At 38.9% G+C, this 27799-nt stretch overlaps 1 protein-coding gene across 29 annotated transcripts in view; it reads left to right on the top strand.

Annotated features, from left to right (window-relative positions):
- Nucleotides 1–27799, top strand: part of DLG2 (discs large MAGUK scaffold protein 2) — a 1055297-nt gene that overhangs the window by 716770 nt on the left and 310728 nt on the right. For all 29 annotated transcript variants that reach the window (XM_074860344.1, XM_074860343.1, XM_074860342.1 and 26 more), the window contains one exon: nucleotides 3427–3596. In XM_074860344.1, the coding sequence (XP_074716445.1) occupies nucleotides 3427–3596 (170 nt within the window). The remainder of the gene's footprint in view (nucleotides 1–3426; nucleotides 3597–27799) is intronic.

Below are 27799 nucleotides of genomic sequence, written 5' to 3'. Positions count from 1 at the left end.
GGGTCGCCCTGGGGATTCTCCACCAGAAGGGCTCCCCAGGATTAGCAAGGGACATCAGTTTACATACACACAAATCATACATATTCATTAGATTTCCTAGAAAGGGGTGTCTTATGATAATGAGTTCCCAGAATTCATTTGCATAATCCGAGCATGCGTAGTGAAAATAGGGTGAGGGTCTTCGGTGGTCAAGGGAGGAAGTAAGTAGTCTTCTTCACAGTGTTCACTAGTTGACCCTCTTTCCAGAGTGTGAGCTGTGAAGTAAAGTCCAGGTGTCTCCCTCCTAAGTCAGCAAAATCGGTTTCCCTATAACAGGGTCTCTGTGTCTCTTTGTCAGAGCCCCCCTTATCTCATTCTAGGGGTTGCCCAAGTGTCCACTGAAGGCCTTGAGTCTGCTATCAGTGATTTACGTAGGGAGCCTAACCAGTGTTTCAATCTTACCTGAACAGACAAAGGGACCTCAGGAAACAGTTGAGAAGTCAGGAGTCCTTGAGAAACAAATGAAGCAAAGCACAAGCAAAGCTTTCACACATCACCTCACAGTTTAGTCTTAATAACTCTTAGAAATTCATTTGTTTTGAGCCCTTTCATTCCCTTTCAGTATAGCCATTGTATTTCAGGTAGAAGAACAGTAAGAGTCATAAATTTGACAATCAGATACATAGTAATATTAATAGAAGGTGTAGAAACTTAGACAATAATTACTGTCTTTCTGAGTGGGAAGCACTAGCAAGATGTATTCATGATTTATTTAAAAGATGTTTGGGGTTTGCGTGGCAAGGTTTTGGCAGCAGGGGGCTACAGGGGTGGCTCCTGTGAGAAGCTGCTAGAAGCTTCCCCCATGTCCGATGGAGCCAATGCAGCTGGCTCCAAGACGGACCCACCACTGGCCAAGGCTGAGCCCATCAGCAACAGTGGCAGCACCTCTGGGATAACATATTTAAGAAGGGAAAAAATCCTGCTGTGCAACAGCAGCCAGAGAGAGGAGTGAGAATATGTGAGAGCAACAACTCTGCAGCCACCCAGGTCAGTGAAGAAGGAGGGGCAGGAGGTGCTCCAGGAGAGCCAGAGCAGAGATTCCCCTGCAGCCCGTGGTGCAGCCCATGGTGAGGCGGCTGTGCCCTGCACCCATGGAGGTCCATGATGGAGCAGAGACCCACCTGCAGCCCGGGGAGGACCCCACGCTGGAGCAGGTGAATGCCCAAAGGAGGCTGGAGGCTGTGACCCCATGGGAAGCCCACACTGGAGCAGGCTCCTGGCAGGACCTGTGGCCCCGTGGAGAGAGGAGCCCACGCTGGAGCAGATTTGCTGACACGACTTGTAACCCCATGGGGCACCCACGCTGGAGCAGTCTGTTCCTGAAGGACTGCACCTCGTGGGAGGGACCCACGCTGGAGCAGTTCAGGAAGAGCTGCAGCCTGTGGGAAGGACTCACGTTGGAGAAATTCATGGAGGACTGTCTGCTGTGGGAGGGACCCCACGCTGGAGCAGGGGAAGACTGTGAGGAGTCCTCCCTCTGAGTAGGAAGGAGCAGTGGAGACAATGTGTGATGAACTGACCACAACCCCCATTCCCTGTCCCCCTGCACTGCTGGCAGGGAGGAGGTAGAGAAATTGGGAGTGAAGTTAAGCCTGGGAAGAAGGGAGGGGTGGGGAAAAGGTGTTTTAAGATTTGGTTTTAATTTTCCAACTCTGATTTGATTGGTAATAAATTAAGCTAATTTCCCATGTTGAGTCTGTTTTCCCAGTGACAGTAATTGCTGAGTGATCTCTCCCTGACCTTATCTCGACCCATGAGCCTTTTGTTACATTTTCTCTCCTCTGTTCAGCTGAGGGAGGGGAGTGAGAGTGGCTTTGGTGGGCACCTGGTGTCCAGCCAGGGTCAACCCACCACAGAAGAATAAAGCAATTTATATTAGAGCACTTATTACTTTGAAAGCTAAACCACACAAATAACATTTGGAAAATAATACTTCTGGCATTGAAGGAAACGGCAAGCTCAACCATTGAATGAGAACTGGAAACTTTGTAATACAGTACTTTTTATCAGCAGGGAAGTATCAATCTTGTGTCCTTTCCAAGTTCGACCGGTTGTCAGATAAAGGCTGCTATCAACAATTTCCACTGTAAATGTTCTTCCAAAAGGCTGATAACACAGAAAACATTTTGTTTCAAATAGTTGCAGTCTTTTTGTTGTTTTGTTTTGTTTTTAAACAAAACCAACACAAAGACATAACAAAAATTCATCCTAAATTCTCAGAGTTCAGATAGTGGTAAAGCTTCGTTCTCAGTTCATGTGCTAAGACTCCTGAGCAATATCCAGCTCAAGTGTTCTTTTGCTGTAAAGACTAACATTTGAGAGTTGATCTCTATGTATAGAAACATAGCGGAAATGGGAATATTTTTAGCAACCCATATTTTCTTCACTGATTGTCCTTTCAGACATGTAGAAGAACACGTTCATTTACATATGCCTTTTTCTTCTGTACCCAAAATACTTAGAGGGATTTCATAATAAATGTACTTCATAGGAACAATAGAGTGTCAATTCATCTAGTTCTTTGGAACTTGCTCTTCTCACTTGCCCTCATGTACAAAGAAAGGATGGCCCAGGAGTTAACTCATTAGCAAGCTGCTTTGGAGATGGATTTTAGTGCTCTGAGGTGTAGATTTCCTTTCAAACTTGGACAGATCTGTCAGATAAGGAGAATACTACTCCATCTAACCAGGACATTTTGAGGGTAAATATATTAGTTCATCCTCAGATAATGCGGAAAATGCCCAAAGTAAATGAGGGAATTTTGTTATATTCTATGAAAAATAGATACTATTATGATACAGCAGATCTTGGAGTCAGTGGTGAAAATGTAAAGAATGATATTTACTCAGATTATTTAAACATTCTCTTTTAAGTTGTCTGCTTTTTGTAGGACAGCGTTTGTACTTTGACAACTTAGAATTCTTTGGCTGTGCTGAAGAAATATGAGATATTTAAGGAAGTATTTGAACAATTAGTGATCTCTCTGTATTAAATTAAATCAACTGATTTCCTTAAGAGCAACTGTAGTAATAGCAGGCAGCATGAACGTTATAACTCAATTATATTGTTTAGTAAAAAGTGTTTTAATTGAGTCTGCAAAGACAAGTTGTTTATTACTCATTTCTATCACTCTAGCCCCAGTTTATGAAGGAGGATGGTAGGTGTGGATGATCAGGTAGACTTTAGTTTGAATCGAGTATGTCTTTTGGAGGAACTAAGTGTTCTGTTTCTGTCTCATTGCTGATGAAGCATATTGTATTAAGTTTGCCATCTGGGAGACTTCCCAATGAAGTGTTCTTCATTTCACAGCACTGTAGACAAAACTTTGTTTGGTCAGAAATAACAGCTGAAGCAATTAATATCTATGGTTCTTTGTTTTTCTTGTAGGGTCAATGATTGCATCTTGCGAGTGAATGAGGTCGACGTGTCAGAAGTCTCACACAGCAAAGCCGTGGAGGCCCTAAAAGAGGCTGGCTCCATAGTACGATTGTATGTTCGTCGAAGGAGACCTATTCTGGAGACCGTCGTAGAGATCAAGTTGTTCAAAGGACCTAAAGGTAAACATGAAAATGAAAAGACATCCATTTTAAGCTTGATGCTTAACCTTTCTTGTAGCTTCGAATGGCATCTGACTTTGTTGATGTGTTAAGTGGTTGATCTGTCAAATACTAAAATGCAGTTAATTTAGCCTGGTAGAACTTCATGGTTGCACATCTCTTCCTGAAATATAAAGGAATTCAAGGAGTTGTGGTTTGTTTCATTTGATATTTACTGTAGAAATGACTTGGTACCTCCTCAAGAAATGCAAGATGCAGAGATATTATTCTTTACATTGGCAGCACATACACTTCCTCTGAAGTTCCTCTACTGAGACCTTTGACTTTCATTAAGGTGCTGTTGAATACAGAGTTTCTGAATTCTTCCTTTTTTCAGAAGGCTTTATGATTATCCAATTTATCCTTTCTACTTTCATGTTGATGGTTTCTTCTGCAGTTATCTTTGGAACAAGAAGACAAGAATACTAACTTACCCAGATACGTTGGAGAATTTTATTTTATCCTTCAACAAAATTACATGGAAGTCTAGCATGAAACCTTCACTAGTCTAAATCAGCTTTATTGCTTCCAGCAGAACCTTCTGGTTACAGAAAAAAACCCAAATTCCTTTCTAGAAGCATTAGTGAAAATTGTGAATATTATGTTTTCACCTTTCCTTTTGCAAAAAGTTTTTATTTGCAGAAGTGTTATTTTTTAAAAAGTTTCATTTTCTTGGTTTTTTCTGCCTGAAATTTCCCTCTGGCTACTGTATTTCTCTTCATAGCTAATTTCTGGGCAAAGAAAATGTGTATTTTCACAGTACGTGCAAATAGAATCAACAGCAGTAGATTTTTGGATCCAAAATAATTATTTCATAAGCAAGTCTTTAATTAATGGTATATACGTGACATGAAGAAATTTGCACGTCTCAATATATGCCATGCACATGAGATTATTCTACCTGTTTTATCTACAGTGAATAACCTGTAGCTTTTTCAGTGGTTTCCTTAGGTCTCATCTCATGTGAATATTAGAGTATGCTTCTACATAGTTTTTTTATACCAGTAATAGAGTGTATTTGTTTCTAATACACGTGGAATTGTTGAGATTATCCATTTATAGTAAGCAAAGATAGTTGCACCATTTTCAATATTGCACTGTACCTGTTCTATGTATATGATGGCTGTTCGACACAGCAGTGTATTCATCATCCTCTACTCTTGGTGAACATTAAGATATATTTAAACATGCATCTGAGGGTAAACCCTCAAAAGTCTGGGTTCCTGTGATCAATTACAATGCTGAAATGACTTTCTAATAGAAAAGCATCTCTAATGATGTTTTGTATGTGTATGAACTCAGGGTAGTAGTGCAGGCAGCAGTGTTTTAAAGCTTTGGAGTTAAACTAAGTGTGTGATATGATAGTCATTTTGAGTAACCTAAGGCTAAAGAAACTAAAATTAACACATCCTTTCAGGTTGTGATGAAACAGTAAAAATCATTCACCATGACCAAATTTTTGCTGCATTTTGGAAACGGACAAGAGAGGCAATCATTATCTAATAACATTTTTGCATCATGTTTGTTTTGATTGTATACCTGAAACTATTTATTTTTACATTTATTTTCATAAAAGAGAGTGGATACCAAAAAAGTGCCTTTTATGACAAACTAAAGAAGCTTTGCTGCTTAGTGCTACAAACATAATTTCATAGCTATAGTCTTATGTGAAGTTTACTACAGATATGTGCTATAAATAGTGAATTTTATCGTTAAGCTGAATATCTTTTTAAAATTTTCACTTCAGTATTATAGAAATAAGTTAACTGCAAACTTGGATGAAAAAAACGTTGATGGGCTAGTTCTTTGCAAAAGATGTTTTTTTAATCTTTACAGTTTAGGCAGTAAGGAAGCATACCCTTGTATGCTTTCTATATTCCACAGATGAAAAAAGCAGAATGAAGAAAATAGGTTATAGATTGATCGATTGGAAATCTTATCAATACTAATTACAATATCTGTACCAGTTTGCCTTTGAATTTTTCAAAATCTTACATGAAAAATAAACTTATTTGTTGAGAGGTATCAAACTCATGGCAGAAATTGAGAATAAAATCTGTGAATTTTGGCTGTAAATTTCAGTACTAGTCACTGGTGTGATGCTTATCTACTTATATTTCAGGTGATTTATCTGTGAACTGCTCTTTCACACCATTACTATACAGTGCAAGAACAACTTAGTATTCATATACACAGTGTTTCTTACCTAGAGTGAAATTGGGATGTTTTGGTGTCTGAAGTAGGACCTGAAAATCAGTGTGGTAGTTCCCACACCATTCCTTCCTTCCTACACACAAAGTGAATAAAGAAAATGAATCTGGTTTTTAGACAAGAAGGCTGTTCCATACTAAACTTGGAGTAGCAGATATCTTTTCGGTTGCTTCTTTTGCTGACTGTCAGTATATAAGTCAGTATATACTGAGTTCATTCCTCACTGTGTTGAGAATTTACCACATGAAAGCAAGTCTTGGCTTCCATAATATCCTGTAAACTCAGAGATCACTAGCTTGCCTGTGTATGTGTAGTAGATCATATCTTTCAGCACCTGAAGGTGATAAAGAAGGAAATTTGCAAAGCTTTTATTATAAATATTCTTTTAATTTCATCTGAGGTATTCAGGACGAGGGCTTTTACAAGCTATGAGTCCATAGAGGTTAGATTTTTTTGAAATGGATGTTAATTTTTCTATCTAGCAACCACCTTATAAAAGACACAGGTTAATTTTGAAAATCTATTTTGATCATAAGAAGTTAAATATGCATTGTGTAGCAATGAATGGCTTTAGGCATGTGGCAGGGGAAAGGTCATGGTAGTATGCTGCCAAGCGGTCCCTTTTGAATGCAGATCCCCGTGCAGTTGTTCCTGCTGCTTTACAGAAAAGCTGTCCTAGCATCGTACGTGCTAGAAGGCCATGTAAACTCTTTAACTTGACGTTTTGGGAAAAGAGGTAAACAAAGACACAAATTAGTTGCATAATAGAAAACCAAGGTTTCAAGCAGTACTGCAGCTGTGTAGATATTTAAAGCTGTGCGTTCATCAGTTTGCCACACCTGATTGATAATATTTGCTGATGTCTATAGTCTGTGTCTTGAAGGTAATTGCCAACTGTGATCACTGCAGGGTCTTCCTTTCTTTCACATGCTCAGGAGATTGTCTTTCGTATGCCTCTTGTCAGATACACAATATTAGTGATTCGCTGTTTGGCTTCGCATAGCATTTAGTAGTAAACAGTAGGTGTTTTATTTCAGTCACTGCAGGTTTTAGCAACCAGTGTCTTTGCAGCAGCTGAGGGCTGTAACAGAGGAAGGATATACAGTGGGGCTTTCTTATTGAAAATCAATAGGATTTAGACACTACTGAAAATGCTCTCCTTAAGTAATATCGAAACAACAAGACTAACAGTAATGAAAATAGATTGCGTACACTGCAGTATTTGTTCCTGGGGAGCAAACATGCAGACATTCAAAACAAAGCAATTTAATGGTGGTATTTGGCTTTGTAATTAATATAATTTGTGTATTAGCTTCTTATAAGACCCTGCAAAGAACCGTGTATGAGCAGTGAATTACAAACTTCAGTCACTATTCAGATTACAGTGTTCAAACCCATTCAATTGCATTTGACAGGATTTTAAACCAAAGGAATTCCACTGGCCTCTGGGATTTTCATGCTGTCCTGTCATACTGCAAATCTACTTTTTACTAAAACCAAAAGTATTAAGTAGTATGCATGATGTAAGATAAGTTACAGAAATTGATCTTGATTTCTTTACATTTCATTTTTTAAAGAATCAGCCAGAAAAATGGATATGTATCACTGTAGAAAATTTCTGGCAGTCAGAAACATTTAAACACAGAGGTTGTGTAATATTTTACCTACCAACACCTAACTGATAATTTAAGTTCTTATATCATCTACCAGATATTAAAAAAAAGACAGAAATTAATGATTCCAGTAACTACAGCAGTGTTGGAACACATAATAAACTTCTGACCTCAATTCTATGGAAAATGTGATATCTTAAAAGACAGCACAGCTGCAGAAATGTAAGTTTAGGGTATGTGAAGCAGAACAGCTGAGTACTAGGAAACTTGAGAAACAGCAGACTTAAAAACACCCAAAAAAGGAACAATATAAAGGATAGCTGATTCTGCAGTCTGGATATTCTGGTGGCTTGAGTATAAAGTCATAGAGAAACAAGATTAATTTCCCACACCCTTCATGATAATTTGATAGTAATTATCATTACTGTGTTTGAACTGGGTTGGAATCTTGCAGGGATGGCTAGAGCTGCCCTTTTGTTCACTGTATTTTAGACAGAAAGGCTCTGGACAGATCAGCAGCTATGTCTCTCTTCTGTTGTCTGTAAGCATGCTTTTTTCTCATTCCTGGTAAATTCAGCCAGTGGTACATTCTCATCAGGTTTACCCCACCCAGTTTTGGGCATTTAACAAAAGATATTTGAGGACATTTATTCCTTTACACTTTCCTGCTCTCAGAATTAGGGCCGTATCAAGACTTTTCATTTAATCCATTTGGAGTGTTATTATGTTTCAGGGGTCTAAATCAGAAATTAATGCATCTGTTAAAAGCGCTGTTCAGACCAATTCTGTATCTCTCTCTGGATGGCTATCCCCCTTAATTTTCTTCTTAATCAACAAAGACTAAGCTACTAAACTGGGCATCTCAATAAAATACTCAAAAATAAGATGGAATGAATACAAAGGCCATAATATGCATTTATGTTTTGAATTATGTATATCCATCTAAATGTTAGATGAAGTCATTGGGCATAAGCAGTTCCAGAGTTTCCATTTCATTGTTTTCTGTGCTGGACTGAAGCGAGTATGCAGCACATGGTAGGCCTCCTTTTCATAAAACTATTTGTTTTATGCTTGATGACACTGAATAAAGTCACTGGTTGTAATGAAACTTTCTTACTATACTAAGAAAAGAATCAGTAAGTTTTAAATAGTATTTTTTCAACCCATTGATTAGTTATGGAAATTTCTTGAGAAGACGCAGAGATTTTCACCATCAATATAAGGTAGGATTTCACTGTAGAGTTACCTTGAATTGTTTCTGAAATTATTTCTACTCCATTACTGTCTATAGTTTCAGAGAAGTTCATACTTCTTTTTCATAGAAGTTGACATATTTTAGTTTGGATTGATGTTTTTATTGGAAAAATCTTGTGTTCTGTTGCATAGATAGCATCCCAGTTTGCAGTGACAACTGAAATAGTCAAAAAAGTACAGTAGAATTATGTGTATTTTAAAATGTCTGCTAAAAAAGTTGTTCAATTTAGAACAGCAGAATAGAAGGGGTTTTTAATTTTTAGAAGTGCTGCTCCCAGTAAGGAAGGGAGAAATTTTTTAACTTTTGTCTACTAAAGCAAAGCCAAAGGTTACCTCTTTATCTCAGGTAATAGCTACAGACAGCACTTAAAATGTGAGGGAGCTTTTGCAAATGAAGAACCCCAATTATTTCTTTCCCAATTTCAGAGAACACTGAGAGCTTTAAGATCTTACTGTTTGATAACTGATTGCAAGTGCTTGCTTCAGACTGATGATGATACTTTTTTTTATTAATGTGGCTATCACTTCTACTACCATACTGGCCTATTTTCTCTAGTTTAAGGGACACTAACTACTGCATAGCAAACTTTAGCATTTGGGAAGAGGGGGTTTTATGGCAAGTTAGGCAGATGTTTTGTTAATTTATGATCACTTGAAACCTTTAAAACATTTTTTATTTCATGCTAAGAAATGTTTTTATAGTTTCAAAGTGTTTTCAACAAGATTGTTTATTCACAGTTTGAACAGAACCTTAAACGTTTTCTTATGGTCTTTTAAGACTTTTAGTCTTATGATCTCATCAGCTGTGAATTTACTTCTATTTTTCAGTGTTCTCCTCCTGTGCTGTGAGCTTTGTTGTGCATCCTGATCTAAAACAGAGCAAAATGGGGCAACTTAAAAAAGAGATCTGTAAAAAAATGAGGAAGCAGGCAAACTTTCCCAAACCTAGATTTAATAAACTGTTTAGGTTCTCAACTCTAATTTAAGTGCTTTGCTTCATATTACTGTAACACACTATCACTTACTACAGGTATAAATAGAAAACCACCACAACTGAAACTAAAATAACATTTTTTGTGAGGTGTCTTTGCTTGAAGGGACTCGCATTTCATCCAGTTAGCAGGAAGTGCTCTGTCAAGCACTAATACATAATTTTCCAGTTTTAAGATAGTGATTCAAAACCATCATTTATAAGTTAACATCACTAAAAGGCATGAGTTCCCTGCAGGCTAGGATTGTCTAATGTAAGAATATGTGCGTATCTGCATAGTTTATCGCATGAAAATTGTATTCTCTTGAAACTCATAAAATTAGAAAGCTCTGTGATAATGCTATAAAAGCCTTTGCTGTTTTTTGAAAATATTTTGACATATTAGTGTTGCCAATGCCTGATGGAGAAAAAGTGGTAGGTTGTATCTGCACCTTCATATTTCACAGACTGAGGATCTCATTCTTTAATTAAAGTGATGATATCTGCATACAGCTGCTATTATTATACTCTGCTTTATGGCACAAATAAAATATTAAATGTGTTATCTGCCTTTGGTCACTACAGACTTGCCATCTCATTTGTTTAAATTACCACATAGGAAATATTTCTTAAAAACCATTCATTCTGTAGAGTGGTTCCTTCCATTCCTGAAGAAAAGTAGTGCTTATTTATTGTAATCTTACATAATAATAGTAATTATTGTTATTAGAGTGGCACTTTAGTTCTAGTATTTCAGGCTTTGGCTACCATCTTCTGGTCTTCAGTGGAGAAAGAAAGTAAATCTGTCATGTTTTTTGTTACAGTTTCAGTTAAATGGCAGGAGATGGTGGTATCAAGATGTTGTCATATCAGACCAAATTCAACTATCTTTGGACCTATGTAGTCAATCGATACAGTAATGATTTTTCAGATCAAAAAGGGTAATTTCAAATGGAATTCAAAAGCCATCCATCTGGTTGGTTGTCTCACCTAAAAATAGACCTATCCTGTGAGCTGCAGGGTATCACTTGTTTTAAGTCTTATACTTTCATGATAATTCTGACTTCCCTGTTTTGTGTTTCATTGTAATTTTCCATTAGCAGTAAAGGAATAAACAAAATTACTTGGAAGACTGTGCAGCAATTTTATATACATATATTTTATTTTTTTGTTTTGTTTTTCCCTCAAAACATTCATTTCTTAAGAACTCTCCAAGCAGTTCAAAGAACCCTGGGTTAATATGCAAAACGAACATCTAATCTCATAGTAGATTTTAAGGATCAGTTTCCAGGAATGATTCACAAAGAGTGAGTTTTCTACTGAAATGAACAGTACTTTCTGCAACTCCATCGTGCTAACTATTTCTGAAGTGGTGCAGTAGCAATTTCAAAGTGCAGTGCTGTATTTTAATAGCCAATTGAGATGGCTATAAAAATCCAGCACTGCGCATTAAGATCATTACTAAATTGCTTCAGCAATACTTACTGATGAGGCAGCTCCAGCAGAACACGATTCATCTTAATGAACTGTGTGGCTGCAATAGAGCAAAAGCAGCAGCACAGGGAAAGAAAGATACACAGGTAGGCTTGGGTGGCAAAAAGCTTAAGATTTTGTTTCAAGAAAAATAAGCTTTGGCTAGCTTCTTTTTGTCTTCAGTGGAGGAAAAAAAGTAAATCTGTCATCTTGTTTGTTACAACTGCAGTTAAATGGAAGATGGTGATATGAAATTGTTGTCATGTCAGACCAAATTCAACCATCTTTGGAGCTAAATAGACCATTGACATTTCAATTGACAAAATCTTCTGTGCTTGTCCTTTCTGAATTAGGTAGGAATTTTGTATTATTGTCCAGCTGCCTAGATGTATTCATCGGCTCTGACTAGAGACAGCAGGTGATACAGTGTACCAGTGTGACCTTGTTTTTTATCATTCTCTGTCATAAGATGCCAATCCTTTTTAGCTGTGGTCAAAGTTACTTCTGTGGCTTTTGCTGAGAATCAAGAGCAGTTAGCATGACTTACTAGATTCCCCCTGATACTGTTCTTGTCACCTTGGCAGGTTTAACTCTAACCTCTCACTGGAAATTTGCGGGGAGGAAGATGTTGCATTTCTTTTCTTTGTCCACTTCCTCTACCTATAGAGAGAAAGGGCTTTTAATTTCTGTGCTCAGCTGTTGGATAAGTAATGGATGCATCTACAGGTTTGGCTCATATGGCTTGCTTCTGGGTGAGAATAAAGCAGACCATTTCAAAAATTCTATGTTTGATTTATCCTGTCCTTGTGGAAATGGTTCAAAGGAAGTTGCTTACTAAATGGATTTTCCAGCTACATAATGATCTCTGGCGCACTGCTGAAAAGTTTCTTGCAACATCTTTTGTCTTGGGCTTGTATGGAAAACTGTGATGTCTGTGCTTTAGGATGCTATTTGACATTGCTGCCGTTTTCTCTATGTCATTTTTTAAAATCCCAAGACTTGTCTGCACCACTAAGTGCCTTTTTTTGTTGTTGTTTTGTCTATGATACACAAATTCCCAGTGAATCTTGGCCAACTTCTTCTCCAGTTCTCCTAACCAAATGTAGTGTAACTACAGTAAGTCTCATAATTTTGTCATTATAGCATACCTTTGTATGCCTTTTTTCAGTTAAATTATAAATTTCTGGGTCAGGGAATAGTTTCATCATTTCCCTCCCCATTCTACAGTGCTGTGTAAGAGTTAAAAGGGGAGTTACAGAAGATCCCTTTCATTATGTTTGCCATTGCTGTTTTCATCAGGCCAACAGAGGAGAGGGAGGAGATGCAGCAGACAGTGTAGCAGAGTTTTAATTGTCTCATCAGTATTTCCAGATACACAATAAATCAAAAAATGAGGAAGGAGAATGGCGTCATTTGCTAAACTACTGGGCTGAGTGTGGAAAGAACTCCTTCTGTAGACAGGAGCCCAATGTCTTGTTTCTGTTTTCCTAGTGGAGGAGTGAGAATTTTCTAGGGAGTGGCAGTTTTCTTGGCCTTTTTTCACTTGTTCCTTGTTTTAAATTCCTCAGGTAAGTTTTAGAGAATGATTATGCTTGATCTTTCACCACTTTAATAAATAAACAATTCTATGACAGCAATTGCTGTGAGCCTGTTGTGACATCCTGATGCAAGAGAAGATATATTAAGGCTTTAGCGTCCTCTGTGGAATACGTTCATTGACACGACATCTGTCACTTGCAGCTGAGTAGTCTGAAAACCTTTATACTTCCTTCTTTGCAGAGCTTCATCCTTTTTTGAATATAAAGCCAAATGTGCAAATGAAGCAAGTGAAATTACAGAGCAGTGATTTCATCCATTATTGTTCTGTTAATTATCTATGTAGCAAGTTCTGTCTTCTTGGTAGTTTTTTATATGTCCAGATCTTTCTCAAGAAATCTGCTGTCTGGAAGACAACACACATCAGCAAAATACTGCAGTGCCACGAAAAGCAGCTTTAAAAGAATAAATTGTATTTAATTAAACTTTTATAGCTTGGGGAGCTGTAGCTATTCATTTTTCTTGTGTTCTTGTCTCTTTTTTTTCCTGTAATCCTAAGCACAGGTAGACAGTATTTTAAGTCTTCTGAGAAAGGCACTGGAGATTCTGACTGTGGTGGAGTGACAAAGCTGGGTGAAGCTTTAAAGATTCAAGTGATATGGTAAATAGAATATCAGTCTGCAGCCTATTTAAAAAAAATAGTCTAGATTGTCAGTATTATCCTTTTGTTTCCGCTAGTTGAAAAAAAGGAAGGAGTGACATTAAAGCATCTCTGGACATCTGAAGGGAATAGCTGGCTTAGTCAGAAGCCAGACGCCAAAGTGATTAATTGCAAATAGTCATTCATCTGACTATTTCCAATTCTATATCCTAGTCCTTTCTGCAGGTCTGTCATCCCCATTTTTCTCTCAGTATTCTGAATTCTAGCTAAAATTGTAGTTATCCTTAATGAAAATGAAGAAATGCAACTTGGGTTCTTTTTAGGTAACAGCTAAAAGCAGTAACCAGATCTCAACACCTGGCAAAAAGAAATTTCCCTATAGTATTTTAGCTTTAACTCACCGTTTGTTATTTTAAACCATTTGTCCAACAGCTTTGAAAAGCTGCTCTTCCTTCATCAGTTAGGGGTTTTTTTGTATTGTTTCTTTAAGTATTAGATTAGTATTCCTAGAAATGGCAGCCTTTCTTTTGGAGTTTAGATGGAAGAAGATCCTTTGCCATTTACCATGAAACAAATGGTCTGTGCAGGTGACCATACTTTCCAATTGTGCCATCTTAAGATAGGAGACCAAGAAGTCCAGGCTCTGGGGCTCCAGTGCTTAAGCATTCTGGTACTGCATGTGTTACATCAGTGACACGTACAAAGGGCAGCTGATTTGGACACGTAGCAGAGGTTCCTATACTGCAGTCACAGTGAGATCAAGCTTCTTGCAGAAGCACGGTCTTGCTGTGCCAAAGACTTGTGCTCCCTGATTGTTAGGTGTTGGAAACTTGAGAAAAGCAAAACAGTGAGAAATCTGTAAAACACACATTTCCTTGACACAGGGTGCCCAGAGCAAGCACAGGACGGGATGGAGGTCCAGTGATTTGTGTTTGTCGCGGCACCAAGGAGGAATGCGAAGTGGGGTGTAGGCTGCGCAGTACCATTCTTTCACTCATTTCAAGGGCAGATTTAGCTCCTGCTCTACCCTTTTCTCTCAAGGGATGATTTTTGCAGTAGTCTGCCGGCCTTGTTCCTCATCCTCCCTTTTTTCTCACAAAAAACAGATGTACCCCTGGCACCAAAGAATGTAGTGTGTCGTTACTCAAAAGATAATGGCTTGACTACAGTCCCACCCACTCGCCCATACCTACTAAGATAAATAGTACCCCAAGTTTGTAGCTAACTTGGAGGGATGATAATCCGACACCAAATCGGAGGGACAGATCGACGGGTTTGTGCTCTAGCCCCCCCCAGAAGGGACGCCTTTTGTAAGATTTCCTCGGCTACGCCGAGTGTTTACCCGGGAACTGTGTGTATGTGGATGCAGTCCATTTTCTTTAGTGTAGTGCTATAGAGCCAACCTGCAGTTTGTGCATTTATTGTAGGCAATCTTAAAGAATCTGTAGATGTTGCATGAAAATAAACCGTACTATTCATGAATCTGACGGCTTCTCTTGAATGCAACCAGACTCACAGTGTATGGGCTGTTTGGGCTGGGTCAGACCTATAGTGACGGCCACTAATCCGCATTATTCGTGAATCTGACGGCTTCTTTTGAACGCCACCGGACCTACAGCATACGGGCTGTTTGTGTGTCTGGGTCAGACCTATAGTTACAGCCCCAGTTGGCATACCTATTAAGAGATAAGTCCAGCCACCCCTAGCCCCTCTAATCTCTGAGGATCGGCTAGAACGCAAGGGGATTTATCTCTTACCAAATTTATTCTCACCCTAAATGCAACACTGATACATAGGCAGCTGCTCTTCAACTCTTCTTGTTTCTAGTGAGCAGTAAAACCATGTGGTTTCTGAGAGTATCACTACTTCTTCTTTGCTTGCAGGGACTCATTTAAGATTTTTTCATTCAGAAATTCTGCTACTTAGGAGAATGGCAAGGTGGTATGTTTTTCTCAACATGAAGCATTTGGTGCACTTGGTAGATGAAAAAAATTCCTGTGACCTCTTCCAGGGTACATTGGTACATTTATATGAGAAAGGCAAGGAGACTTAATGCTTATGTCTTTAGTGTCTCATTTCTGAGACAAATGCAACTCTGAAAGCTTAAAAAAGCAAATTATATCTGTGGAGGGAGCCTCCTGTGAAACCAGAAACACTAGCTAATATATATAAAGTATTCCAAGAGCACAAAGCTCTGTGTTCATTACCTGGGATGTTGGCTTCTGAATTTTGAGTCGTGATTTATATGAACAAATAAGAAGCCTGCTTTTGGATTCTTTAGAAAGAATTTTGTCCAATCATTATCTTTGACAGGAAGAAACAGTTGCAAAGCAAGATCTTAGAGCTGAATTATATGTAAAAAAGGATATAATGACACAAAAAGTCTTTAGGATATGATAAAAGATATGTTGCATAAGCTAAAAGAACAATATCCTCCAGGCGTGCTTGACATTTTTGTTTTGGAAAGTGATATTTGCAAATAAGGACATAATAGACATTTTTTCCCTAAACTGGGTTCTGTTTTTTTTGTTTGTTTTGTTTCTTATGCAAAACAATGTGTAGGATGTCTTCTGAAGTTAATAGAAAGACATACTAGCCACTCCAACAAACAGAGACCTGAAATGAGGAAACAAAAAATTACAGCAAATAATTTAGTAAAGTTTTACAGTAGGCACATTTACATTTTATATACTGTAATTGAAAAATGAACTCCGCGTAAATGGTAGGCCAGGGGTAAATCTTACCTGTAATCTGTAGGTTGGATGTGTATCATTTCTACATTCTAATGATTATCAAATGCCATAGGCAAAATTTCTGAGAGATATTTTTAAATAATACTTTTAAATACTGTTATAGCAAATCACTATTTTCACTGCACAACTCTGTAGTACAGTGAAAATAATTGTAGTTTAGAGATGTACTGTGTAGTTACAGAGAGATGTTGAGGTGGTAGGTACTTCCGAGGCAAGATGTAAAAAGTGCCTGCCTTTTTGCTGGCATCAGTTTTCACAGAAAGGTCATCTGTGATAAGGTTGCAATCATGATTAAAACCAGTGACAGAGTGGACAAGACCTCAGCCTCAAATGAAGAAGGAAGAGGCATGGCAGCACTTAAAGAATTTAGATATTTTTACACTTGCAGGTCCTGATAGTCTTGATCCCAGACCACAGACACTTAGCTGATGAAATCTGAGTGCTGACAATGGTTGGTTTTGAACACCTGTGTGGAGAAGGTAACATGAAAAACCGGAAAGGGTAAGCAGAAAAGTCATCATCATTGAAGTGAACAAGAGGAGCCAAGGGACTATAAAGCCATCAGTTTGCTTTCAGAACCTCAGAAGAATACTGGAACAAGTAGCTAGTCTCTTTATAAGCACCTAGAAAAAGTTGAAGAGTAAAGATTACCAGAGGATGCCATACTCCTGTTTTGCAACTCTTTTTCACATTTTTCTCAGATTACACCATGTGCTGGGAGGGTTTAATGCTGAAAGTGGTCTGAAAAAAACAAAGGTGTCATTCAGCAGGGAGACCTGCAAGTTGCTTTCAGCAGAAATAATCAAATAATCTACTAAGTAGTACTTAACAGAAAACTGTAGGGAAAAGAATCCTGTAGAAGAGTATCTAGAACTTCATTAGCTGTAGCATCTTGTCTTTTACACATCATGCTGTGATGAAACTTTCAAATACTATATTGGGATTTATAAATTGAGGTATGGTTTATAGGACATACGAGCAATCCTTTCATCCTTCACAGGTAAAGCTTCGAGCTTTCCACTTCAAGAAGGATGTAGACCAGTTGGAGGGACTCCAGGGGAAAGCAGTAAAAATGATCAGAGATTTAGAAAGCCTATCCTACAAGGAAAGAATGAGTGATCTGAAGTCATTTATCTGAAATACCAAAGACTTAGAGGGGGGTTATGGGCCCCCGATAACAATCTTCTTGCCTTGCAGCACATCTTTGAAGAGTGAGTTTGCTCTGTGTGCCCCCTAGGGAGGGTGTGGAACAAAATTTAATAGACAAGTTATGATAAACAAGATTTGGACTGGATTTAGGACAAGTGAGGATTGTGATGTGATAGATTACCAGGCAAGACACCAGGTCTGCAGCATGGGAAATACCTGGGTGCGCCAGACAGCTATTTGTTAGCTGTGATGCAACTACAGTTGGTTCTGCCTCAGGTGGAGAAGACAGAGTAAATGATCTGTTGAGTTTCTTCCAGCCCCAAGATTCAGTGATCATAACAAAATTTTCTCATTTCACTGCAGTATGAAGACAAACAGTAGGCATGGGGCTATTTAAATCCTCCACCTGCAGAAATAAAGAGGGTGTCTTCCAGACAAAAAACACAAGCATTTCCTTTGCTTATCCTCAACAATAACTCGGTATTTTTGATTTCCCCCTTTTTTGCTTTAGTTATGGCTAGGAGGGATAAAACATTTTTGGAAAAGGAACTTGTCCACATGTGAAAGTATTAATGAATACTAGAACAGATAAACTGTAGTCTGCATTTGTTTATTCACATCCAGCTAGGATTTCTCTGACTTTTCAACTTTTCTGTTGCTCAAGCCAGGATCATGCTCCTTAGGAAAAATTTGGTCAGATGGGTGGCTGGTTCTTCATCAAAGGCTGTTGTCACAGGAAGAGAGAGTCAGTATTTGAAGACTGGTCAAGACTCCTTTGCTTTAGACTGCACTAAGGCTTTTAATGCTAAATCTCGACTTCACATACAACACGTTTGTCCAGCTCTAGTCAGAGCTGGGTTTCTTTACACCTAAAATTGGTCTTGTAGGCTTTGAGTTTTACACTTGTGGGTCTCACTGGGATGAATCTTTTAATCTGAATAGCTGCCTGAAATTTCCAAGGGGTGGCCCAGAAGTGGTCTGAGAATAAATCAATATGTTAGTACATTAATTCTTTCCCCCAGGGTTTCATTTTTCATTAGGAATGCTGTGTACATTGTTCCCAGAGACTGAGACCTACATCCTACCTCTGGTGTTGCAGGGAAGTTCAGGGATTGTTATTAATTTAAATAGCTGATGGAAAGGCCATGTTAATACCCCTCCTAGATAGAACCCCTCAAGGGACTAATAGGGTCATGAAGAGTTCTGATGAAAAATAACAGGGAAACTCTTACTCAGAGAAAATCTGTAGTGTAACTCAGGCTGAAACAGCCATATTTGGGTGTTATACTCTGTCTCAACACTGCTAAGCACAAGCTCTTAAAAAATCTTTCATGGTCTGGGACCAGTTTGAAAAAATCTGTATTTCTGAATATAGATTTCAAATATGGGTTCACATTAGCTTCTTAGTTATATATACTAGAGTACAATTCCCTTTGCAAATATTTAGCATAATTTCTGAGAAGTCATAGACTCATAGAATAGTTTGGGTTGGAAGGGACCTTTAAAGTCCATGTAGTCCAACTCCCCGCAATGAGCAGGAACATCTTCAACCAGATCAGGTTGCTCAGAGCCCCGTCCAACCTGACCATGAATGTTTCCAGGGATGAGGCATTTACCACCTTTCTGGGCAACCTGTTCCAATGTCTCACCACCCTCATCGTAAAAAATTTCTTCCTCCTATCTAGCCTAAATCTCCTCTTTTTTAGTTTAAAACCATTACCCCTTGTCTTATCACTACAGGCCCTACTAAAAAATCTGTCCTCTTCTTTCTTATAAAGTCACAGGTGTCTGATTTTACTCATTTTACTCTGTGAGAGTATAGGGTGCTTCTCACTGGCAAATAAAATATTTTTGTTTCTTAGAGTATTGCAAGAAAGCATCACCAGTAAACTGAACTAGGGGACCAAAGTACAGTTTCAGGGAGACAAAAAGAGTAAAAGCAAAGTGCAGTGACTCATGAATCCATTTTCATTGTCTTCACCTTATTACTACAGTTCAGTAAGCACCATCTCTTTTCTTTCTCTGTATCATTTATATACTTGTAAACTTCTAACATCAAGGCTCTGTAAATCGCCTTACATAAAAAACCAAAATTACTTGTAAATTTTTGTCTTGATTTCTCTCTGTATTTTTTAAAAAGGAAGTAACTGACTGGATGACAGTTTATTTGTGGGTTGATTGCAAATAGATAAGAGGCTACAAGATGAACTTTGATTTCATTTTGTATTTTCAAGCTTCAACATAATTGGCAGAGAGCTTTTCAAGAAAGTATTTCTGTTCAGCTTTGCAACAGGAATAAGAAGATAAATGCTAAATTCCCCTCATCAGATGGAGGATGAACAAAAGAAACTGATGAGTCTCTCCCTGACATTCATGGTTGTTAAACAGATCCCAAACTGACAGACTTCTCCTTCTGTCTCCATTTTATTGGTAACAAATTATTAAATATTTGTCTAGAAGAGCTATCCGACTTAGAAAGCAGTGACCCAGCTGTACTCAGTTAAATATACATCACCTAATGTTATACAAAGCAAATGGCATTTGTTCATGAATTAGAATAGTTACCTCCTGTGTCAAGTCTGTAGGTTTCAAGAATGAATCTTGATCGGAAATAATGGTGGGGAAAGCAGAGCTTTACATAGTACCATGACTTAAAAAATTTAACATCTCATCAAAAAGTAATAACTACTTTAAAACAGATCTTGGTGTGCACATTTACATGAACAAATGCTTTTCATTTACGTTATTAAGAGGTGAAATAACTTGTGCTGCTCTCAGTAATTACAGTAATTTGTGCAGAAAATTACGTAGGAACTATTTGTTAATGACAGACAAACTGTGATCGGCTGTCAGCGTAAGTTTGGTTCCTATGCCTGAAACAACTGGTGTACTTTGTGCATGGAAAGTGAACCATATTTTGGCATTTGAACCCAAGTTAATATATAATGTAAAAACAATAGCAGATTCTTTGAAACTTCTCAGTGCAGTCATTCCAGATTTCTGTAACTGCCTGCTTGTCTCTCAGCACTGCAGAGGAGCCACGGCATGTTATTTTTGTTTCTTTGTCCAAAAGTTATGTGTCTGAATTTATGTGGCATCAGGAATTAAATAGGGTCAGGTGAAATTTAAGAGCATGAGCAATGGGTGAAAATGGAAAAAAAAACCTTCAAGATTTTGTCTGAATTCTCTGGTGAAGAGAGGAGACAGTCAGGGAAAGGGGACTTCTCTTGGGTTTACACCAGGGAGATCAAGCTCTATCATGTTGATCCCATTTCCAGATACTTCACCTCCAAATGAAAACATTAGAGACCTGATTGATTATTGGTAATATATATTAAGGGAAAATGGCATTTTTAACAGGAGATGTAGTTAAATAAATACAGCTATAAAAGCATATTTATGGTAATGAGGCTAATTTCCTTAAACGCTTGTGTTAGGAAAAAAAATGGGACCGTAGAGATAATTTGGTTTCCCACTGCGTTCAACCCATATGCACAGCCACTCTCTGAATTAAACAGTCTCACAAAGCAGCCAAAAGTGGTTAAATCCAACGTTTGCAAGTCCAGCGCTTCTCTTTAAAGGGTGAGTTAAAGGTTTGCTATTTGATTCTTTAACCAGGTGTGGTGGGTTTGGCCCTGGCTGGACACCAGGTGCCCACAAAAGCTGCTCTCTGTCCCCTCCTCAGCTGAACAGAGAGAAAATGTAGTGAAAGGTTCATGGGTCAAGATAAGGACAGGGAGAGATCACTCACCATTTGCTGTCACGGGCAAAACAGACTCAACCCAGGAAAAGTCATTTATTGCCAATCAAATCAAAGTAGGGTAATGAGAAATAAATCTTAAAACACCTTCCCCTGACCCCTCCCTTCTTCCTGCACTCAACTTTACTCCCAATTTCTCTACCTCCTCCCTGCCAGCAGTGCAGGTGGATGGGGAATGGGGATTGCAGTCAGTTCATCACACGTTGTCTCTGCCGCTCCTTCCTCCTCAGGGGGAGGACTAGTCACACTCTTCCCATTCTCCAGCGTGGGTCCCTCCCACGGAGTGCAGTCCTTCAGGAACAGACTGTTCCAGCGTGGGTCCCCCACGGGGTCACAAGTCCTGTCAGCAAATCTGCTCCAGCGTGGGCTCCTCTCTCCACGGGGCCACAGGTCCTGCCAGGAGCCTGCTCCAGCGTGGGCTTCCCATGGGGTCACAGCCTCCTTCGGGCATCCCCCTGCTCTGATGTGGGGTCCTCCCCAGGCTGCAGGTGGGTCTCTGCTCCACCATGGACCTCCATGGGTGCAGGGCACAGCCGCCTCACCATGGGCTGCACCACGGGCTGCAGGGGAATCTCTGCTCTGGCTCTCCTGGAGCACCTCCTGCCCCTCCTTCTTCACTGATCTGGGTGGCTGCAGAGTTGTTGCTCTCACATATTCTCACTCCTCTCTCTGGCTGCTGTTGTGCAGGTCTTTGTTCCCCCTTCTTAAATACGTTATCCCAGAGGTGCTACCATGGTCACTGATGGGCTCGGCCTTGGCCAGTGGCGGGTCTGTCTTGGAGCCGGCTGCATTGGCTCTGTCAGACATGGGGGAAGCTTCTAGCAGCTTCTCACAGGAGCAACCCCTGTAGCCCTCACCACTACCAAAACCTTGCCACACAAACCCAATATACAAGGAAAGGTTCATAGTACCAGTGTATCTGCCAGAGCAAAAATTGGAGAAATATTGAGTAAGAATTATTATTACACTGTTTTCTTCCATTATAGCAATATCAGATTTGTCTTAGCTCTCAGGAGCATTACAAACCTATGATTGCTAATTTCTCTTTCTCTCTTTTAAGCCTAGGAGAGCAGTTTTATTGTTGCCTTTCCTTCCAGTAGTAGTCATCCTCTAAAGTCTTATTTTTACTGAATTTTTTTCAGGTGCATTGCTAGCCTGCGTAGCCATTTCTGTCCTACTAACTTCAGCTACTTGCTCCACATCTTTCCTTCTTGCCGCATCCCCCAAGTTGAGTTTGCTGAGCAGCAGTGACAACATTGCACTGCCTTCCATAGGAGTCACAACTCTATAACAAAGTGCCTTGTATGAAACTGTGCTGCCAGCAAAAGGGACACGTGAACCTGACACTGTCCTCAGCTGCCGGCTCTTACTAATGCCATCTCTGTAGATGCTGGTGAATATGCACCTGGTCTGTGATTCAGAGTAATTTGTTTTGGTTTTCATGCCATTTTCAGCTTGCCAATCCATTTGGCTAGAATATCTTCATGGTAATACAAGGCAGGCAGTGAGAAAGTGTGGCCAAAGGCAGGGAGGACAGCAGAGTTATCTCTTTTGGCAGTAGTGAGGCTTTAGATCAGCACATGACTATTAAAAATGCACCCTGCAACCCCCCACCTGACTTTTTGCTGCTAATTAGGACAACTGGCTGCTTAGAATCATGGAATCATGGAATGGTCTGGGTTGGAAGGGACCTTCAAGATCATGTAGTTCCAACCCCCCTGCAGTGGGCACGGCCACCTTCCACTAATCAGGTTGCCCAAAGCCCCGTCCCACCTGGCCTTGAACACTTCCACGGATGTCGTCTTCATCTGTAGTCATGCATAGTCCAGTTGATTTTTGCCCAAATGAATGAAAGAGCAGGTGTGGGGATGTGATTAAAAAAAAAAAAAAACACCAACCTCAAAACCTCTTGCTAAGAAAAATGCTGCTAATGCAGAAGAAAATAGAATGGAAAAAAAAAAGGCTAGTCTTTAACAGTCCATTCATACCACATTCAGACATACAGTCACTTATGCTGTGTTTAACATTATTCCCTGCAAGGTGTAAATGATTCCAGCACAGAGGCAGCCAGCCAGATGATGTCTACAGTAATCAAAAATTCTGATATTTAGTGACTCTGGATCTGAGGACTACTTTTCCTTGTGGGTGCACCAAAAATATGCAAAAAATTCCTACGTGAACAGGAAGTCGTCGTGCATGCACAGCTTCAGTTGCAGGCGTATGCAAACCTGGCGTGGAAATGTGAGAAAACACATTTCAAAAAATCAAATTGTAAGCAGTTAATCCTGTTCCCTTACATCACTAATCTTCACTTTTTTGAAAATATAATTTGGCTGTTTTTATCATGAAATGTTTAGACTTGGAGTATCATGCGGCTTCCCCTAAAAGAGCTGAACTGCTTACTATAATTCTTAGAGTGTCAGTATATGTCAAAAATGAAATTATTTTCTCTTTCTGGCACTTATGCTAGTAAAATTGTGACTGTGATTTAATATGATTTTCAGTGAACTTGAACCCTCATTAATGCTTTAAAAATCAGCTTATTGTAAATCATTAGGAATACTGCCTTTTCAAGACAAATTTTAAAGCATTGTTGAGAATTCCTGTTCTGCAATCAGGCCACTGCTCATTGTCTCTGCTTTCTGGGAAATTTATTCTTAATTAATTTGAATAAATTTAAAAATATAGAATAAACAGAACTTCTAATGAGGCTTTAAGTGTATTTTCCTAGCTTGCTGCTTCCTTTCTTTTCAGCTACATCTGAAGGGAATGTATCTTTAGGGATAAATATATGCAGGCAGAAAATTCATAATGCGAGAAACATTTAACTGCAAAACTGAATAAAAAAGAAGGGATTGTTTTCCTTTGCATGTTAAAGAATGTTTTACAAATTTCTACAAATAGCAGTGTAATTTAACAAGATGTGTTTTCAAGGCTTTATTAAAGGTTACAGAAAGATTAGCTTTACTGTTATAATATAAAACCAATGCTTTATCTACTGTACCAACAGCATGGTTGTTTTAAAACATACTCTCACTGTCTTGCAGGTATGTTAACATTGGTGTCATAATCTCACTTTCCCATCCTCTCCTCTCTGACTGGAAATGTAAACATTTTTTTTAAGGCAAGGAGTGTAACTCTGTGTCCTGAGAACAGATTCCTTTCTTTCTTTCTTGTTGTAACCCAATAGATTTGACTGCAATGTTTGATTTTGATGCCCAAAAGAGTGAAAAAGCAGTTGGAAAAGAGCTGTAGTTGTTCAAATTTGCAGAGTAACTCAGCAAAAAAATCCCTGAAATACCCAGAAGACTTTTCCATATTCTGGACTCTTCTGCATTTCTGACTTTTGTGGGTCTCAGATGATGTTGATGAACCACTTGTGTCCAAAGAAAAGATGAAATGCACTGCATTCCCCTATCTCCAGCAGAAGAGCAAGCTCAGAGAAGGCAATGTCAGGCAGGGAGCTTTCCCTGCCCTGCACTTAGCTCTTTTGGAACAGGTGTAAGGAGCTGTAGGTAGCAGTGTGGCAGCCAAATTTTAAAATTACATATGCTTCCTAATGGTATGGATAGCAGTTTGTAAAATTTGAAATGGAGACTGCAAAGCTGCTTAGGTGTTCTCAATCGAGAGTACGGAAATCAGCCTGCCATCACTGCCTGCTGGATCACCAGCCAGCAGCTACTACCAAAGCTTTCTTCTGCTGAGTTTTAGCTGGCTGCCATTCTTCCAAGCCTAAATTTAGTCCTTCTGAGAGCTGTTTGGGGTAGGGTGAATGTACACATGCACCAGTATGTTGAAGACATTTTAATCTCTGTGAGATTATTATCTCTGTTCTCTCTTTCTCATCAAGCAAGCAGCGAGAACAGACCTCTGCAGATGCCTGCACTGGGCTGTGCAGCAAGACTGTGTTACTATAGTGGTTTAAGTTTCAATTTTTTATTTTTTTTAAATTAAGAGTAGTTAAAATTAGAACTCTTTTATTGGAATTTATTTTACAAATTTGAATTTGCAGTGGTTAAACTTTATGCAGATAAAGGCAGATGAAAGATGAAAAATTTTACTGTTTACTTTCTACTAAAAACTCTGACCAAAACCTGCCTCCATATGGAAAAGTTCTAAGTTCTCTCTTGCTGACATTATGGAAGGGTCCAGCCCCTCAGAGAGACATGTCAGTGTTGCTGTGCAATCAGTGCTCATTTGCAAGGAACGGATTTTCTTTGCCTGCTGTGTAATCACAACTGCCAAAGAGTATCTGGTCACAGCATCTCTCATGAGCATGCTGGGCATACTCTGTGGAAGTATTGTGTGTGCTCTCCAGTTTGCTCCTCAGCAGAGGCTGTACTGAAATATGGCATCTCTGTTGGTTCCATAGTATGGAAAGGTGATGCACTGGCAGCCAGAATGTAGAGATTAATGAAAATAATAACTATAAAAATGGCTGTGGGCAAGAACAAAGAAACTGTGTAACAACTGCTGGATAAATAGCTGAAGGCATGAGTATATAATGACACACAGTGTAAAGGGGACAATAATTTTCTCCTTGTGTAAGGTAGTTTCAGAGAATATTCTTCTTACCTGGTGACACTGTACATCATTTTTATTCTATCTGACAGGAATTGGGAAATAACTAAAACCACTAGATATTTCTGCAAAGAATTGTCAAAACAAGAAAGAAGATGTTGAAGTTTTTAACCCAAGGCCGTTAGAAAGAAACACTAGGTAACAATAAGCTCAGTTAGAGTTGTAGGGGCTTGGGCCTTTCTCCCAGTCGAGGCTATTATCAAATTGTTGGTTACAAAAAGAGCCCTCTGAAGTGATCTGGGAGCAGGGTCTGAACCAGAAATTAACAATGGTAATGAAAGTAGGCAGCTTTTAAGTCTGTTGTGAATATTACTTAAAGTTTTATGAATCATACTGTACTTTAAACTGGCTTTTTCATCCACAGAACAAAATGTAGTCAAATTTTATTCATGTAAGTCCTTCAGTATAAGCTGTCACATGAGTCAGGAATAGGAATTGTTTTAAGAACTCAAATAAATTGATACTTGAATCTACCCCTACAACATGAAGGAGATGAGATTAAAAAAGTGACATTTCCTATGTTTGGGATTAATAGTTTTTAGGAATTGATCTGTGGGATAAAAAATAGAGACAGAAAGACCTCTGCAGAGGAAGATAAGTCCCTCCTTGTAACATTGTATAATTCTTATGAAACATATTTTAATTTTTGTTTTGTAATGTATTTCGTTTTTGTGTGTACCAAATAATAAAGGAATCTGCTGTCAATAATGAACACTAATCATAAGTCACAGCAATAACAAGCGTATTAAACTTCCACAATTGGGGAGTGTTACTTTTAAATATGTGCTATATCTCTCCTTTGGGAAAACTAAAATTGGCATCTAGAGGCTTGAACAGAGGGGCAGGGGGAGATATTCCGTGCTGCTCCTCTGTTTATAGTTAACCTTGTTTCAGTTTGTTTATTCATATAGAACTAGATACAACTGTGGTACCTGTCAAAATAAGTCAATCAAATGATATCAGTCAAAGCATTTTATATTACCCATGTTCCTTTCCTCCCTCCACGTGGAATTTGATTAATTAGAAACCTGGATTGGACTTCATGGCTCCAAGTTTGACAATTTCATTGGTAGGTTCATCAGTATGATACTGTTCTGCCTTTCAGAGGAAAAAAGAGAGTATAAAAATATTGGGTCTGTAAGCTTAAATAATTTCAACAATAAAAAACCACTGAGCTGTATTTTTTGAAACTGAGTGTTGTAGAAGTGGCTGGTCTGTGGAAAGGCAGGAGCCACCCCAGTTTGGGTTCCTCATTCCGTTGTCCAGGTGCTCACAGGAGCATGGGCAATGTCTCACGTCCCACAGCACAGCCAGGCTCGCAGTGCCAGGGAAGGTCCTCAGTGGCACAAGTTGTTGCGTGCGTACTTTCTGGTTGTATTATCTTGTTTTGCTGCCTGAAACAGTTTCATAAAATCTGAGTTCATGCAGTGTTCTGGAGCAAATCAGTTTGTTTCACAGCTGTGAATGATTGTGGCAAAAAGCAGTGAGAGATCATACAGGAAGGTAGAGTTATAGTTATTCATGAAATCTCCAAATAAGTTACCCAGTTATGCTCATTCTCTCATATATTTCATTCACTCTTCATTTTACCCACAACCTCACAAGCCCCAGGATGCATGTGCTGGGGTGGTCTGACTCACTCGTGTGTGACACAAAGCACATGGAACATTGAACCCTTACCACGTCTCTTGGCATTTTTTTGATTGGCAAGCATGGACTAATTTTTAGACAGATGATTTATACCCTCTAGGAGTTCACTGTTGTTATGGGGTGGTCCTTTACACTGAATATTTCTTTCTTCAGTCTCTTGGGCAAGGGCGGCTGCTCATTGCCTGTTTTTCTTCATTTAGTAAACACACGTCTTTATCGCTATGCTCTGCTTTCCCGTTGGGTTTACAGGCACGAGAATGGCATATGTCACATGCTGTAATCTTGCTGCCAACATCCCGCTGTTATGGTACAGGGTCTTCTGCTGACAGGACACCTGTGCTGTGGTCTTAACAGCGTCCAGACATTCTGTCCAGGCTTGACAGAAACGACTCATTTTTAGTTTTATAGCTAGGAATGTTCTGTATGGTCAATACACATAATTTCTCTAACCTTCATTCTTTCTTCTAGTGCTTACATGCACATTTCCATTAATACTTAATTTGTTTCTAGCCTAATATTTCTGTTATGAGTCCTATATATTTTGTGGCTTCAC

Source organism: Strix uralensis, chromosome 2 (genome assembly GCF_047716275.1).
Source record: "Strix uralensis isolate ZFMK-TIS-50842 chromosome 2, bStrUra1, whole genome shotgun sequence".
NCBI lineage: Eukaryota > Metazoa > Chordata > Aves > Strigiformes > Strigidae > Strix > Strix uralensis.
Note: the sequence above shows the minus strand (reverse complement) of the source record. Positions and strands in the feature narration are given on the sequence as shown.